The sequence below is a fragment of the Rhea americana genome, unplaced genomic scaffold (assembly GCF_003343005.1).
Source record: "Rhea americana isolate MKP2758 unplaced genomic scaffold, rheAme1 scaffold_33, whole genome shotgun sequence".
NCBI classification, from domain to species: Eukaryota; Metazoa; Chordata; class Aves; order Rheiformes; family Rheidae; genus Rhea; species Rhea americana.
Window position 1 is genome coordinate 6,950,687 of NW_028186457.1, and position 18,364 is coordinate 6,969,050.

The following is an 18,364-nucleotide window of genomic DNA, read 5'->3' on the forward strand; positions in this document are numbered from 1 at the left end:
TAATAAAATGAGAAAAGGGAAGCACTCAGAAGTAAGTACCAAGTTTCCAAAGGACGTGCATCCTCAGCAGTTTGTGGAGTGGTCTTTCTGTAGGGCAGCTTGAGTTGCGCTGCGCGTTGGCCAGTCTAAGCATGTAGATTCTCTGTGACATGGATAAGCCATGGATTTTCCATGAGCTGTGAATTCCTAAATCCCTTTTCAAAAGTGATTTTGGCAATTGCACATATTTGCATATCTTACATCTGACACTTCGTTGTTGACACTAGTTTTTCGTATCACAGGAAACATCRTACAGCCAAGCGAGGCAGGACTGCCATGTATCATGATTCCTCGGAGCTTCAGCCAGCCAGCTGCAATCTTTAGTTACTTTAACTGCTAAATACGCACTCAGTTGTTTAAAACAGAGAGAAATGAAAGGGTTTAATTTACAATTACAAAATGTTTATAAATCTGATTTGTTGCCTAATTTTTGTAGTTTCTCTTGTCTATATTTTTTAAAAGATCCGATAACATCAAGTAATCAGCAATCGGCCTCATCGTTCSTTAAGTACGGATTGTCAGGATGAGATTTTTAAGGGGGGAAACAGTCCACAAAACAAAACGGTAACTGCTCTTTATTTACCCTGTGGTTGCGCTCAGAGGTTGCAATCTTGCTTTGCAGTCAAAACAAAGGAACAGGCCTGGACTGAAGAACTCACAAATTATATGCACATGGGCAGCCAGCATAACATTAACGATGATTAACAAGAAGCTTCACTAGACAGACCAAAACACAGAAGATGCTGCACTTCAAAGAAAAAAAAATCTCAAGCCAAAAACAAAAAAAAACCCCAAACTGAAACTAATGAAGCCTGACCTCCTGCGAATCAGTCTCTCCTCATTAGAGGCGAATGTGTGATGCTCTCACCAGGGCCTCTCCCCTCTCTGACTACCCAGTTTTATGGGGCCTTTAGGAATGCAATTAGCACCGAGATGTTTCCTGCTTTGTCAAACACCCTGGAAGCCAGCCAAGCGGTTTAGAAGTTACTGGGACACACAGCAACCTGCAAAAAGGACATGAGTCCTGATTCCACTGGGGGAAGGCAGCCTCCAAGCAGGAGGGCTCTTTTCCTCCCTAAGAGCCATTCAAATTTTACAGAGTAAAAGCCAGAGTAGGGTGCTGAAGCTCCCAACATAAAGTGCAGCTACAGGTAGTATGCCAAAACTTTTCTGTCTCCCCATCCAGTGACAGCAACCAGTCTCAATCCACMAGGGCAATGTGATGCTCTTTCCAGAGAAAAACCTCTAAGTAAAGCATTCAARGGTTTAGAAAGTGACTTCCTGTTTTGCCAAAACACATATTGCAATGATTAACCCATTCATTTTTTAAAGGAAAAATAGGAAGAAACCCGTCCCTTTGGAGGGACTAGGGGACAGAGTAAAGCACTTAAGCAAGCCATTCTGTGTGTCCCTTCCAAAAGGCATTGAACTATGGTTTGAAACAGCTATTCCGGAGCTATTACTGGATTTAGGGAGCAATAAAACAAATGCTGCTGATTTATTAGTAGCTGGATGCAGTTTTAATCAACATTTACAATATATTATAAATGACTTACTTTCCTTTCTCACAAGTGCACATTAAATCTCACATTAACAAAGCAAATAACGGCTGCAGGACCTACAGCCGTCCCTACAATGAACTGCAATTCTCTGGGTCCACTTCTGACCCGAAACAATTAAAAATCTTGCCTCTTCTTTAGACTATCTCCCACTCAAAATCTGCTTCTCTCCTTCATGTGGGCTATGAAGGGAAAATAAAATCCATAGGCAGTAGTGTCTGAAACACTGACAAAATGAGGTACCAGTATTCAGAAATGAAGTTGGGAATGAAAACTTCCATGTTGGCCAAAGGACTGAGTACCACCAGGCAGGAAGTTCGAAGTTTATTTCAGACTACAAAAACCCTCTTTGATTTTGGCTGTTTGCTTTATTAGGCGTTATCAAATTAACAGCATAACACTGAGAAGCAGTGGCAGACTCAATCTGTCACAGTGCCTCAGAGTCCAAGAATATTAGATTTATTTTGAGGCAACAAATGTTTTTGTAAACCAGAGCATCAGTTGCTCGCTTTGGTGATTTGAAGCCTGCCAATAGGTCTGTAACCTTGCCCCTGGGAAAAGCAGGACTCATTCCTCTGGCGTCCCAAGCCAGCATTCATGCTCCTGTGWGAGACAGCTGATCAGGGAACTACAACCCAACCAACTGCCTTTAGCTGGGGCCTCAGGACAAAAGAAAACAAACAAACAAAAGATCAGTCAAGTTTAGCAAAGCAGCTCTGGATTTAGAGTTGCAATAAATCAAGGAAGCTGTAGGCATTGGCAAGAACTTAGGAATATGTAGTATCTGAGAGCAATTTGCCTCCAAGCTCTATGTTGTGCCAGTGACTCAATGGGAATAAGCTTTGTTCTGGATCATAAAAGGAAGAAATGCCAAGGATAGTTCTTGGAACAAGGGACTCGAAGTGCCACTAAGATGAAGCATACAAAAGGCTTGACCACATATGGGAAAWATGATTTGTGTGTGTGTGGATTTCCACTGCTCAGCTTGGACAATAAGGTTTTCTTCCCTCTTCCCTCCATTGCTCCCTAAACCTTTGGCCAGTTTGGATCGGTTGCTTTCCCATCAGCTGTCAGGGATATGCACTAAATGGTTCATAGTGTTGTCTTGCTCAGCAGCTTGGGCAGATGTAAAGCAGTGAGCTTCAACTCAGATTGGATTCTTTGGGGCTGAAAGTGTTATTTGAAATATGGCCACCAGAAACTCACTGAAAGGCATGAAGCATCTTMTAAAGTAAAAGAAGATTTCATAGAACATAAATAAAATCCTTGTTAACCCTGATGAGTTCCTCTTACTGGCCTACACCAAGCAATTCCAGAACAAGGAATGGAAGAACAGTGGTCTGCCAACAAAATATGGTTTCTTCCAAGCTACTGTTTCAGTTTTGCATTTGGCCAAATCTAGCTCAGTCTCTCTTCACTGTGGGATTGAGTCTGCAAGAGCTGCACTTGCCTGGGTGARTGTCAGGAAGACAGGGTACTTCAGAGACAGAAGTTGTGGGAAGAGGATGACGGAAGGGACATATGGGAAGTCTTTTCTTCCCATTGCATGAACAGAAGCAACGAACGGAAAAGTTATCCAAGCAATGGCCCCAGAGGAGCTCCTGAACACATGTGATTCAAAATCCACGTCTCTGAAGTAGCTATACATGCTAGTAGACTGAGAAACCCACTCCCTAGACAAATGCACAATTCTCTTCAACAAGGCACTATTTTGTAGGGAGGAGAGAGCATACATTTATTGGAAGAAAACAAAATGGCTTGTATACGAGACTGCCATTTGTTGGGGTAGTGCTGGACCTCTCTGTGTGCGGCACGACACCGCCCCACTGTGCAAAATTCAGGCCCTCAGATGCGCTCTGTTGGCTGGAGCAGCACCATGCCTCACGGACTGACAAAAGTGGCTTTAAATGTTATGTCATTGGCACAGTGCCTGCTACAGCTCGGATTTAGCATTGAACTTGCTGGAATTTAAAACAAAACAACAACAGAAATATCAGGAAGCATAGYGAGAATAGCACCACTCCACACAGACCTGCTAGACTTCATCCCACCCACGGAGTAAAGAAAGGGCTTAGCGTACTCTTATTTKCTTTTAAAGCTATCAAAAGAACTTTTAAATGACTTTAAAACTGTCCAATCCCAAACCAGCTATTCTAGTCTTCCCATCATCAGAAGTCCTCCACAAAGAAAGTAGAAAGCAGGTACAATAGCAGCTACAGAACTCATTTTCCCGTGGATTAGCAGAAATCTGGCACTCTTGATGAATGGAAATTTGAGCAAAAGGTTATACAGATGTGTCCTTATCTTGTGGTACTAACAGCGACATCAACAGCTTCCAGTGTTCCAGTTTAGCACCACTGCACAGTTTGCTAATAAAGGSAGGCAGCCCAGCTCTTTAGTGGAATGATGCTATGAAAACAATATAGTCATATGGAGAATTCCCAGGCAATACTGCCCTCAATTGCATCAACAGTTGTCTTTATTCTCCTCCATTTACCTTAAAATATCTTCTTTTTTCCTGCTTACAAACCCCTCTYTCCCTCTTTAGAAACAGCTAGCTGTTCTCCAGGTTTTGGAGAGTCTCTGTGGGATCCGATATATGGCCKTCTCACTATTTTGCAGGGGGAGCTCCAGGACTCTTTCCAATTGCTGCCAAAAATTTGTGYGGGGGGGATGCCTGCCTCACTCACAGACAGTGCAAAACCATTGCGAAAAGCGAGCAAAACCAGCTTCCACTCAACTGATAACATGATAGTCTGAAACAACCAGAAGTTTAAAATCAAAAGCTGACCCACCATCTACTACCCAACTTAAAAAAAAAAATGCATTATAAAATAAACAAGGGAAAAAACCTCCACTTCCCTAGAGAAAAAGTGGAAAATAGCTATTTTGCACATTTACCCTAAAAGCAAGATAGCCCTCTCAAAGCTRTACATGGTTTTGAAAATTTTGTCTGAGCTTTTCAGTTTAGGAAGTATTTCATTTGCTTGAAAACAGGCAAGTTTTAAAGAATAATGTTTTCCCCAGCTCCAAGTGAAGGAACTACTTCCAAGGGCTAATCTAGGCCATACATGCAAGGTAAATTACGTGACATCTGACTGACAAGGAAGTAAAACTATATTAGTAAACACAACTAAATATTCTTTAACTTAAGGGAAGCAGATCAGTAACATCTTTATCAGCGGGTATAAAACCTATACACGATAGATCTTTAGGAATCTTCAATGTAAATTTTCTCTATTAAGTAACAGATGAAGACAGCTTTTCTTTTCATCTCCACTGTATGAGTGGAGTACTTAAAGTGCTTAATCTTTAATAAAGATTGTTTCTATCTATGCAGGGATGGATAGCACCATCSCTATGGTAGGCAGATCAAATCCAATCTAGCAAATGACTAAAAGGCTTCAGAGTATTCGAGCTTGCGATGGTTTATTCTTTCCTAAGGATAGATTTCAGCACAGAAAAAAAAAATGTGCATGGTTATCCATACTCAGTTCAAAATAATCATACCAAAGTTAAGACTTCTCAGTCTGCTCAGCTCATCTCCYTGGCTCATGGGCAACAGACAAGCTTGGAAGGACAGATCTTTACATTTTGTTGTTGGAAACCCAATTCTCATGGGGAGAATACACTTTTTATTAGGGAGATTGTAGAAGTCCTCTTAAAATCTCCCTTTTAAGAGGTTTTCGTCTTTCTCCCTGGAGAGAAACAAAAGGGAGCACCAATCCCTTTAAAAGCAGCCTGCAAAGCACGTGCAGATCTTTGTCGCACCTTAAGCAGGGCATGTACCAGGGCCATGAGCGCTCCCCACCCACATCAGCAAAAGATGTTCTAAACTTCAGGTGATTTCTCGATATGAGCAAAGAGAACAGTGGAGAGGGATGAAGGTTGCCTACCTGAGCAGAGGACACCCTTGTACCGGGCACACGAGAAGTCATCGCACTCGCAGAAGGACCCGTAGATGTTTCCAAACTCGCTCTCGTAGCAGACGCACTGGTTGCAGCTGCACTCCCCTCTCCCGCTGCAGATGGGCTTGCCTTCCACCTCCCGGCACATGTTGTGGTACATGTTCCCGTTCACGCCCTCCTCGCATTCACACTTGGCACCCAGGTAGCCCGGGTCACACTCGCACAGCCCGCAGGCGTAGGTCCCGTTCCCACTGCACTTGCCGCTCTCCTGCTCAGCCTGGTTGGTGCACCCACAAATGCAGTTGTAGGTCACTACGACCTCCAGTGTGTCCCGAAACCCAGCAGGCTTGATAGTGAACACATGGGAGGTATCCTCRGCAGGACAGCTTCGTGCTTCCACTGACACCTCGAAGGAAACCTGAGGAGGAAAGTTGAGATGTAAGTGAAGAGAAATGAACACATCATTCAGGTTGCCCCGTTGGGGCTCGAGGGAGAGCACAGTCCCGCAGGGAAGGCCATTGAGAGGAGCATGCCCCTGACTGCGTCTTGGGCTCTGCTGCTTATCTGCAGTGGCAACACACCTAAGTTTTTCCTCTGACAGATGGYTGGTGAATCCTGATGGTCTATGGTTATTGTCTCAAGCTCTGCCATGACACAAATCATGCATAAGAAATGAAGGTCTGCAGGAGCTTTGGGGGTTTGAAGTTCAAACTTGTCTTTCCATCCCAGAAAATACCATCTGAAAGCCCAGCAGAAGTCGTTCTTGGCTGTTCATCTGAACTAGGAAAAACATTTCATCAGCCAAGGGCTGACCTCTCCTGACGAGACTGCATGTGGGCAACCGAAGGCCCACACAGCTAGTTCTCAGCAGGGCTATGGGCTCAGCAGCAGCAAGCAAGCAAGACTGTTAAGTGAAGGAAGGAGGAAATGGCAAGTGTACTGATGAAAAACCATGGAGTGACTTTGCTGAGCATTGCCATCCTGAATATGCTGAGTTTCATTCCCAGGTGTGGAAAAGGGCCTAACAATTTGGGGCCTAACAAAGGTATCTGCAGCTCAACATACTGAAAACTGCCCATCACAGGAGGRGTTTAGCATCCTTAAATCCATTCATGTCCCCTTTGGTTTAGCAAGAGAAACCAGAATACCACACGAACCAAATGTAAAGAGCACAGGAACAAGCAATATGTCTCATCTCAAGCTACATAGCAGATGGGGGCGGAGGGGAATCATAAACAGGGACATGTTAAGAMAGAACAGCCAGTCTTCTGGGCTTTTTTTGCTTTCTGTTAACTGTAGTCACAAGAGTTCACTGCAGTCTGAGGGGAAGGTTTTTGTTAGGTCAGATGGGCTCTGCATTATCGACCATAGAAGCTCTTTTGTGCCTTGGACACCTCTGACCTCCCCATCAGCGCCTCCTCACAAACTGCCTGCTGGACCTTTCCAGTTCCTTTTGAGGGGAGACTGACAAAATAGTGACCTCTCTTTCCTGCTGGCTTTACTTCCTCTTCTGCCTCCTGTAACTTTCTCTTCCTTTTTTTTTCCACCCYTTGCTCCTCTGCTTACCCCAGAGACACTATTCTGTCCCACTCTAATTTCCTTGCAGTCACTTTTATTCCTAGCCCCTTTCCCTTAGCCTCTCACTTCTCTCTCTCATTTTTCACCACTTCTTCAAATACAAAGCATATTTTAAGTCTTTTCTGCCTTGGAGACACCTCATCTCCATGTCTTTCATCAGCTTCACTGCTTCTTCAAGCTTCATGAGTTTGTCATTTCCAGCTATTGCCTAAAAAAATCATTCTTAACTTCTTTAGCCCTTCTTAGGTTCCTCACACCCAAACTCCTCCTGGTTAAGCCTTTTCAGCAAACATCTGTAGCAARTAGTCTGTCATTTGTCAACCATAGCCTTTGTAAAACCATGTCTTCTACTGGCTTCCAAAACCATGGCTTCTTCTGGCTTCTGGCTCCTCCCTTGCTGACAGGTATCCTTCAGTGGCCAGTCCCTCTTCCAGCTTTCAGAGGGCTCWCAGTGGTCTGTGCCCCAGTTCTCCTCTCCCCACATGCTTCACCATCGGTGCACTCGCCGGTGGCTTCCTTCACAAACCCAAGCTCATTTACTGCACCCTTATGTAAGCCTCACTAGCCTACACCTCTTCCTTCCCCCCAGCAAACTARAAATTCCCTACAGKGAGTGTTTGGTTGACACTTCTGAAAAATCCTTATTTCCTGYCTTTTTAAATAGAAATGGATGCAGGGATGGAGCTCCAGACCTAAAACTGTGGACTTCTATGACTTGATCTTGGTCCAAAATCAGCTGAGGAAGACACAGAGCTGTGCAGCTTTCCCTTGTATTTTRGTAGGCTGTGTACCCTGTGCTAATTATAAAACACCTCTGCTTCCTGTTAAGATGTTTGAACAACATGCTGCAATATTGTTTGCAATGAAGCTTTTAAAATCAAAACTGATGCTAACAAATTTCACCTGTTGATCCTGCACAGTGCAAAAACCTTCAGCCACTAACCAAAATGTTTATTCTTTTGTGGATGGTTTATTTTACAAGACACCACAGGCATTCCAGGGAAGTCTTACAACTTCTTACAGTCACCAGCCATTAGCAGCAATTTTCTCCATCATGGATCACTGGTTTCTGTGAAGTGGGAAGGAGCTGTAGGAACTAGAACACCCTGTATAGTCTATTGAAAGAATCAGGACAAATATCTAGCAAATAGCCAGGGCCTCCTGATATCAAAAATAAAAATATTTGTTGAAACCAAGCACAATCACAGGTCTAGTGAATGCAACATAATGACTTCTGGTGCCTAAAAAAATCAAGAACTTAGAAGGTTTTCTGTGAAGCCTGATCTGCATATGGAAATGTGCATTATCCATACAGTCCTAAACTTTCAGCACCCTATTAACAGGCCATTTTTGATACTCCAAYAGACACATTTTTTAAGATGGGCTTCACAAGGATTTCACTTTACCACATCCACTGGTTCTGCTTATACCTCTCTCCCCCACTCATTTGCTGATTCTACTATTCAGTGCCAGCAATTTTCTCACAGGGAAAAATCAAGAACATCTGACAGCCATTCGCTTGGCTCCTCATTTAACCTTGCTTCCTGGGGTGGCTCCCCAGGCTGGCTGAAGCTGCCTTGTGTGCTGAAAGCAGCAGTGTCTCTGGGACCCTCTGAGGGGGGAACTGTTTCGCTACAGCCAAGAAGATTGACCTTATTGCAGATCTCTAAATAAGCCCCTTTCYTAAGCATCAAGATGAAGTGACTTTTAATTTGAAGACACTTTGGGGTCATGCTGAGCAATCTCGCAGCCTGCTCTGCTTCTGCGTGCCAAATGGCAATGTGCAGACGGCAGCTCAGCAGCCACCTCCACTCAGCAGAAGCTGCACCGACATCGCAGCTCCCTTGATTCCCTCCAGTTTCTGAGACCTGAACCAATTAGACAAGATGCTCAAATTACACAGGATAATGAGATCAGAAAGCAAGCTAAGGGGATCAGTGTAATCCTGCTCCCTTTCTTGGATTGCCACCCACACCTCTAGGACTAAACCATGGCAGATTAGGATCTGCTGCCAGTGTTACCCTCTCTGGAGACACTTTCTTAACAGCTCTCAAGAGTCAGATCTTGATCCTTGTGGAACTGGTGAGCTGGGAGGAGCTGACTGGAGTGGGAGGCCACTTCCTTCTGCTCCAGAGGATCAGGAGGCCAATGATCCTGCATCACATCTGCTAGCCCTGTGCAGGGACCTAAACCGTGACAGGTACTTAGTCCAGGCATGCTGTCTGCATCCCAAAGCATGCAACGGCATCAATCATCTGTCCAGAAAATAGCCYCGTTCATCTAGAAAGCAGGTGCCACTACCTCTTTATAGAATTAATGACATGATTACTCACCGAAGCCCTTCCATTAGTCAGCACCTTGCAGGAGGGCTCTCTACGCTCAACCGTGAAGAAACTACATAACCATACACTATATATAGCATATAATCACCTCTCCCAGTATATGGGATAAAGGATTTCTTTGATATACAGAGTTTCCATACTAGTAACACATAACAGACCTGATGCGTGATGCAGGGTGGCTGCTGGGAGCGTGGGAGTGATCCTGCAGGCAGCAGAGTGCTTCAAGGACTGGGCTGTACAGAAGCAGCAGTGGTGAGGCTAGGAGAGAAACGGAGACAGGAAAAAGTCTGCAGGACAGAGGCAGCAGGAGAGAAAGCACAGTCAGGAAAGCCAGGGATGAAAGCAGGAGGTGGCAAGAAGCAGCAATGCAAGAGCACAGAGGAAAAGAGGCCAAAYGTGGTGCTTGGAGGGTGTCAGGATGAGAAGCACAGACCTTTCCAGCTCTTCCTGATGAGTGTGGACTGCTCACCATCCTAATTTGCCACCCCAAAAGGACAACCAAATTTCTGAAACGCTGACAACACACGAGATCCTTCTACACAGCCAAGAAGTCAAGCCCACCCTGCGGGACTCTGCTTCCACCCTCCTTCGCTGGGGCCTGTTTCGCTCACCCAGCTGGCCCCCGAGCAGAGCGCTGTTACGGGCACACACAGCCAGTGCCAAACCCCTTCTACGGCGTGACCTGCGGCAGCTGGAGTGACCAGCGCCAAACCCGAGAGCCCAAAAGTCAATGAGCAGGTTAATTCTGATACCCTGGGGGCTCTGGCTTTGCTGGGGAAACAAGGAGGGCACATGACTACCATGGCAAAGCTCCAGGAATTGATTTTACCAACCAAGKCAATAAAGTCAGCTAAAAACGCCACCTCCCTTTTTAACACTTCATATTGCGAGAGTCCTTATRTGGAGATGCAAAAATTCAGCTCCTGTTTGTTTCCTCTTTCAAACTATTTTTATATTCTATTCTGTAAGCACTTAAACATCTGCTTTTAAACCCAGGAACAATCCAGTCCTCTAAAACAAGGAAATCACTCTGCTAACGAACTCACGTGCACGTTCTTGCAAATAYCAATAGACGGGCCAGGACTCTCAGCAGCCTCAACTGCCCTGGCTCTGCTGGCCTCAGTGGGTCAATGCTGATTTTCACTGGATGACAAGGTGGCCATCTGAAACGTGTCCTCCTGTTTTGCAGGCAAGATAGGCTCACATCCCGTACAGAGCAGCTAAATCATGTCAACTTTTCTGTGAGAGGCTGCTTTTCTCTTTAGATTAAGACAAGACTAGATAGACAGGAACCAAGATGGGTCCTTCCTAGGACAGATAGTTTGCCCCTAAACATTAACAGTATAGATGACACAATGTTTGTGCTCTGTGTTGCCATCTAATTGCTTTAAGAACTAAATAAATGAGTGAACACTTGCTGGATTTCTGAATGTCCTTTTTTCTTTTTTTTTAAAAACTTCAGAAGTTAACCATAAACTGTTCACTAAGATTCCCAAACGAAAACAAGAAAATCTGGAATATGTAGTGAACCAAGAAAAGACTAGGAGACTACAGCAATAAAAGCTCACAGGMGAGATCATGGCATGAATTACCGAGATTACAGAAAAACTCATTCTTTATTATTACATTCCACTAAGTGCTCAAGACCTTTTGATTCATGGTGCTCTAAATAAGACATTTGTATTCCCTCTTTCCGGACTAACAACTGACCTTGCATCGATCTAGTTCATGCAGAGTCTCTTTTGGCAGAGCTGTTTTCAGTGGGTTTCTATATTGACATTGCATGATTTTGAGGCTAGTAAAGGAAGATGAACATTGCTCTATTTTATGGCCAGGAAACATACACTGAGAGGGGAAGTCCCTCCTCCAAGGTCAGACAAAATGCTACAACAGCCTCTCTGAGGAACGTACAGAAATCCAGACTCACCGTATCTCCTATTTTGAGATCCCCACATTTCCTGAGTCCAGGATATGACAAACCATCTTGACACGTGGCAGTGAAAGTCAAGCCAACATCCTCAGGACTGTCCCAAACAGTCAGTTCTACTTTAGACCGAATACTCTAGAAACACAATGGAGAAGAAACCCATCAGATTACTTAGGGCAGGCAGATTTCTTTTGCATGTCATTCTGTTTCAGGTCTCTTCTCTGATGTCTTCAGGTGGTTAGGACATCTTTGCACCTATGGGGAAAAAAAAAATCAGCTCTGCACACGAACTGACATTTGGTTTTGGTTCTAGCAGCTCAGGATGCTTATGATCAGTGTAGCTAGAATTATGGACAGTCATTTATTCAAACGGCTGTACCTATATGTTCATCTCAGAAGACCAACCACCATCATGTAGTTCTCCCTTTTGTGAATGCTTTTGAGTTCAGGGACTGTGGTAGAGAGAGGGTAATGAGAGATCAAGAGTAATATCATGTCCACACTGTTGCACAGTATATCACAGAATTGGACTGAAATACCTGTGGACAGTTTATGCACTCTGTGACAGTCGTGGTGACCAGTATAGCCAGATCTGAAAAGATGCACATGCACATAGAAGAAAAATTATTTTCAACTGCAAACAGAGCATTTGCTTTATCTCTGAAAATGAGAACTTTGTGCGAACATCTGCACCTCTTCCATGTAAAACTGCCTGTTACAGAAATGCAAAGCCTGATTCTCTACTGGTGTCCAGCCTGTGATGTCTTTCATGACGCATAAAGAAGGTATAAAACTTCACTAAGGCTGAATGACTGGATCAGCAATTCTGTGCCATCTTCCTCTTGACATGATAGAACTAGTCAGAAAAGCATTTTGCCTCTTAACAGAAAATGCCAGACAGAGTACCCCTTTTCAAATGTCTCAACCGAAAACATCAGATTTTCCAATGGAATTTTGCTGAGGGTGGGGAAAAAGAGAGGGAAAAAAAAGAAGAAAAAAAACCCCTCTCTGTTTATGAAACATTACAAGCTGAAAAACATCTTTCYCCAATCTTTTCATTTTCATCAGTAAGGTTTTGGGATGCTCTACCCCCTTTCTTCTGCTTCTCATCTCTCTATCCCATTGCAAAAGCCAGAATTTAAGTCAAAACAAAATGAAGGGAAAACTTTGTTTATAAATATTAATTTAAAATTAAGTTGCTTTGCTTAATTCTTCCAATAGCTGATATTGATATTTTAGGAATAGTGTCCAAAAAAGACAAAAGTTTCCAAAACAGAGGGCTTTTTTTTTTTTTGCATAAACACCCTTTTTTCCCCCAACCTAGCTCGCTGCGCCATCCCTTTCCCCCTTGTCTCTCTGCTCACTGAAGTGGCAGGAGTGAGGAAAAGTGCTAATTCAGACCTCTTGTTAGCCAGTGTGTTGACAAAGCCAGAGTTCACAATGAGAAATGATACTAGCAAAGAGCTAATGCTTTTGGAAACAAGCAGGGAATAAATGGGTTTTGACTAGGCAAATCTACACAACCATTGAGGAAAAGAAATCGTTTCCCATATTTATGCTGTAATTCAGGAAACCATTTCCTGTCTGGGGCCTGGACTGCAGGTTCAGGAGTTCACATTTTAGATTATATACAGAGAGCATCTACTGCTTGCAGGCTGAATGCAGCACATGCCAGTAAGGTTGAACACACAGCATGTGCATCCGCTGCTCTGCCTAGCATTTATCACACAGAAATTAGCATAGAGCTGTCACACTGATGCACTATCTGTTTTTCTTGATCTGGACAAACTTCATCAGACATCTGAAACCTAAAAGGAAGATTAACTATCTGCAGTGGAAAAACACTGGCTTATCATTTTATCAAGCCCAAGCCTATTAAACAGACTGGAGAAGGGTTCTCGCAATATTTATGTATCAGTATTACAAGCAGTCACAGAGGAACAGCAAGAAAGGAACACTTTTCGCTGGCCACGTTTCTTATTGTTCTCCAGAGCATCTGATTTGGGGCACTGCTGAAGACAATGTACTAGGCTAGCTTGACTCCAGCGTGACCTTGCATGGGTTGTTCTTATGTGCTTATATGGATGCCAGGATTCCTTATTAGCCTTAGTAATGCTATTATTAGCCACTTGGCAGCATTACACAGCARTATCTTCACACAGCACCCAGCCACTACTACAGGGTAAGGAAATTTCTCCTGCTGTGTTGTTCAAATCAAGTTCAACCAAGCACCAAATAGGCAGTTGCAGAGAAAAATTCTGCACTGTTTACAAAATACAGAAAACCACTCAATCTGTTCAGTGCACAAACATCTCTGGTAAGCGGAAGCATGCCCYGCATCTGTCTTCCTGCACATATAGATCAGCAAAACCCATTGGGTACAGCTTTGGGAACCTCCTCATCTGGCAACAGTAAAGAAGACATAATCAGTTTAACACTAGGCTGAGGCTGCGCATTATATCCTGGTTTTATTGTCAGCTCTGATATCAAATGTCACTTTAAGTACATCACTACAAAAACTCCACGCCTCAGTTTCCCCAGATATCTACCAATAGGCATTTCTGAAAATGTTTATGTACAGAGACTAAGTARTTCCCGAAACTGCTTAGGACAAGCTCTCCCGTGGTTTCTAGAACTGGAAAAGAGCCATGGGCAAGACCTAGTCCCTCTAATTTTACAGYGCTTAAGACTGGTTTTCATAGGCTCAGTTGAAAGCTTTAAATACAATCAAGTCTTTAATTACAGCAGACTTCTACAGTCAAAATGGGGAAAAAGTCCTTTGTCTATGCCACCTTCAACCCTAACTGCCCCTTTCTGCCCATCCTGGCAGCTCCCAGCCCTGCTGGCCACTAGAAGACAAAATCCTGCTGTCTGTGCCAGGGCYGACCCTGACCACCTGCTGCAGGCAGGCTTTGGAGCCTGACAGCAGCACTGGTTTTCACTTTCCTGGGAATACCASAGACAAGGAAAAATAGCTGTGTTCACTCTCAGGACGAGTGAAGGACGCTGGAGTTACTGAGAGCAAGCAGTCAGCCCTCAGATGAAGTAACTGGTCTCCCTGAAATAAATCTGTCCATTACAGCATGCGAGAAATCAAAGAATGGAACATTTCAGTGTAAAAACAAGGAAATCCTCAACCAACAGTGGCTCCAGGGACACCTGATGTGAAGGCCACCAGATGGCTGCCAACTGAAACTCAGTGTTATAACAGAAGAAACATATTTGAGACTCTTCTGGATTAGGTTTAGGAAAACGATTCTATAAACAGCACTCTGTTTTGCTCCCTTCAGTCCCGATCCACCCTGCCTGTTTGTGCAGAAAACCTGCCAGAGCCTGTGCCAGCCTGGGGCGGTGGAGAGAACAGAACTTGCCCTGCAGATCTTTCCAGGAGGGTGTCCATTTTACAGATATGTCAAGACTTTGAGGAGGGCAGAAGGGTTTTATCACAGTCAGGACAGAGCTGCTACAGCAGCTATCACAGTTTGTTTGTTTCTTCATGCCCCTCAAGATAAGAGACAGAGGTGACAGCATGCTACGCAGGTGAGATGCAGCTGGATAGAGAGGTGAAAGTGAGATGAAAGATAGAGATGGGGGAAAGGGATATTGGAACTCGTATATGCCCTGAGCAAATCTGATTTAGACAGCTAAAGCACTGAAGGAGAGAGAGGCAGAGCCTGGGCCACACAGCCTGAGCCACGGTCACTCCGTAAGAGAAGATGGTCCCTGTCACAGGAGAACAGACTTAATCCAAGCTTAGATTTTCCACTGAACAAGAACGAGAAAAGGTTTCCTTCCAATCTGCAAAATTAATCTCCCTCAGAAAGGATTTCCTCAGTTTCAGGAAAAAACAAAGTTACCAAAAGGAAATGAACTGGCATGTGCCACGTTTCCATCATCCCTGCTGCAGAGCCCAGAGCTGCCAAGCCCCAGCAGGAGATTTTGGAGTCACAGCTGGGGCAGGTTGTCCCTGGGCCCCACTTGCCCACTGACTGCACAGATAGAAAACCAACCCCAGTTTCAGCAGAAGTTCATCTAGCACAACTCCTGCAGTTAAGCCTCTCGGTCTCAGCATTCTGGTGGCTTCCAACTAGCTATACTGGAAAGCTCACGAGCAAAGACAGGGAGCAAGCAGGAATGAGGACATCAGATCCCCAACAGATTTTGCTAGGTTATATATATCTATTTGAGAAGGTTTGGAGGGTGATGAAATGAAGGCATGGATGTATGTTATGGCCAGGAAACTGAGGCAAAAGTTTTTTCATGTGATGTCACTATGACCATATGCAAAAATCAAGGTGTAGTGAATATTCATTTCTTTCCCCAGTCAAGTATTTTAGCTACAAGACCATCCTTCAAGGGGACAAGCTGGGAAAACGGGGCTTTTATTTCATGGCATCCTCAGCATCTCATTAGCACCATTAGCTGGTCATTGCTTTTCCTCTGAGTGGAGGTTTTGGGAAGTGGTCTTCTCAAGGGCATAATTACATGCTGCATTAAATGTGGGGAACTGCAGGGAAAGGAAGGATGAAGGTTACATATCACATAAAGCACAGCAAAATCCTAGATGGTCTTTGGATTTATAACCTCTTCCAAAGTTGYCCTTCCTCACTTCCTTGCACTAATTATCACACTACCAAGCAGCAGGGCTTGCAGCCACTAAAAGTTTGGCCACTAAGTTCTGCTTATAAGTTGCATGTATGAAGAACGCTACTTGATGACTGATTCATTAAACTACAGCACTTCAAATTAGCCACAAAGAACTACAGGTAGAACAAAGTATTTCCACRATAAGTTTCCATGCATGCTGTTTGGAAGTCACAGATCTCACATACTGACAATCAAACACCAATATCCTTTCAGGGGCATGAAGAGCTGAGCCATAAAAATTCAGTGAAAAGACAGCAGTGACAATCAAACACCAATATCCTTTCAGGGGCATGAAGAGCTGAGCCATAAAAAWTCAGTGAAAAGACAGCAGAAGTGTTGGTAACTAGCCAATTAATATTCTGTTTGGCTGCTTTTAATCAATCTGCTTCCTGGTCTTCACAGAGAGGGAGAGGTAATGAYATCAGGTTAGCAGTACAACTGCAGATGCTTTTTTTTTTTCTGCCATACACCTCTGAGAGTCCCAACAACCAGGGCAGATTTCACTGACAACTCTATGTAGTCAGTGACCTTTTGGGGTGCCAAGACACATGCTAATATCAGCTGTCACAGTGTGCTACAAATTGATTCATGCTGTACTGAGACCAATGCAGGGAAGCTACCTTAGCTGGAACTGAGCCAGGTCCTCAAGAGGCCTTTGAACTTTAAATAGAAAAGACGACATTAGCACACTCTTGGGAGATGTTTTACATCAGGATTGTATTTAGAGGGCAATCTTGCATAAGAGATGTGTGGTCAAATCTCTGCTTTGCTGTAGACCTCCTTGGTCATCTCTGTTCTCCTTTTCCACCTCGCAGAGCTACTGAAGCGGTTAATGCAGGAAGGATCTGCGAAGCACTCAACTTCCACACCAGCAAGGGCCCAAGTGAGCACTTGAGGCAGACAGAGTACAAGATCAGCCCAAACACCAACGTCATCCTAAGTATGACAAGTAACTCCTTTCCCTCCCCAGGGTGGATGCAACAACTCTGACGGTGACCCACAATACAGAGGACGAGAAGAAAGAGCCAGCTAGATCTGGGTGGAGTGCACAAGGGAGAGCTGAGCTAGCTAARCTCTTGGCATTTTATAACACAGCAGCTGTAATATTAAAGTGCAACTTACATTGTAGGCCTTGACTATCAGCTCGATGATGTTGTTGGAGTCTTTATGTAAAATCTCTACTGTTGTTCCAGGAATTAACGCTGTGAAATTCTTAAAAAGAAAAAACAAACAGAAAACACACTGAGATTCACACAGGAGAATGGCGAGTATAAGGATGAAGCACATTCTCAGATCCACCCTTGCAGCATTGACTCACTGCCTGCCTGCCAGGGACACAAGACACAAATTGTGCCTCATTATCCATGTATCAACACACACAATACAAGTTTGTTCATTTTAATACACAGCTGTTGAAAATAAAGCATTTCTAATGCTAAACAATGTCTGGTGCTAAACAAAACTCATAGCCAAGGGAATTGGACTAATGATCACTAACGTGATTCCTATCAACCCAGTTCCTTGGCCAGATGGGGCAAGATCCAGTAACTTTGCACCGGTGCACTCTGCACACTTTCAGGGCAAGGCTGGGCTCTCATCAGTCTCGCTCTCACTGACAYATTAGCTTCCACGCAAGAGGGTGTGGAGAATGAGCTAAACCTTTCAGCTCTCTGTGGGTTAGCATTAGGATTTCGACCTTAGCAACGTTTCTGCTTGTTTTGCTCAAGTTCTGTGGTATAGAGTTTTGAAACCTGGAAGCAGATATTTCTGAAACCTCTCATTTGAAGCATCTCCTCTTTCCATTCTGTTTCCACAAAATCCACTTCTGCAGAAGTAACAAAGGCAGAGCAGTGATCCCCGCTAGTGTGGTTCCAGAAATAGTTTGACTGCTTGTAGTTCAGGTAATCTTTTCCTTTTGGAGAGCAGAAGGAGGATGGAGAGGGAGCTCAAACTGTATTTGGCGCGTCTGGGCTCTGGACTCAATGATGGAAAAACAGCTGGGCAGAAACACTGCACACACTTAGGTAATGGGATTAAGTCACAGCAGAATGGGTTGAACAGGTTTCTGCTCTCTCATACGCTGCACGGCTGGCAGCTCTCCTAAAATCAAGACTAAACTAGAGTCTATTTCAGGTATTCACAAGCTCACTAACATGTACCTATTTACTTTAAGAAGCTTTAGTGGTTTTCACTGAAATAACAACGCTCTGCAAGTCAGTAGGGAGAGACAACCGGTGAGTTTAGCTTGGGAAAAATCTGCTTTCTTTGACAGCCCTTGCTGCCGTGTGTGGCCTTGCTCATGTACACTGCAGACCGTTTCCACTCCGCCAGCGCTGGAAGGAAGATGCTTTCAAGAAGCATTTA

The 18,364-nt window shown here is 44.1% G+C and overlaps 1 protein-coding gene across 1 annotated transcript in view; it reads right to left on the bottom strand.

Annotated features, from left to right (window-relative positions):
• The window catches only part of ITGB5 (integrin subunit beta 5), a 74,189-nt gene that overhangs the window by 20,818 nt on the left and 35,007 nt on the right, over positions 1-18,364 (bottom strand). The window contains exons 8-10 of the mRNA XM_085311059.1: positions 17,123-17,212; positions 11,354-11,488; positions 5,495-5,924 (exon numbers count right to left, since the gene is read on the bottom strand). Of these exons, the coding sequence (XP_085167185.1) occupies positions 5,495-5,924; positions 11,354-11,488; positions 17,123-17,212 (655 nt within the window). The remainder of the gene's footprint in view (positions 1-5,494; positions 5,925-11,353; positions 11,489-17,122; positions 17,213-18,364) is intronic.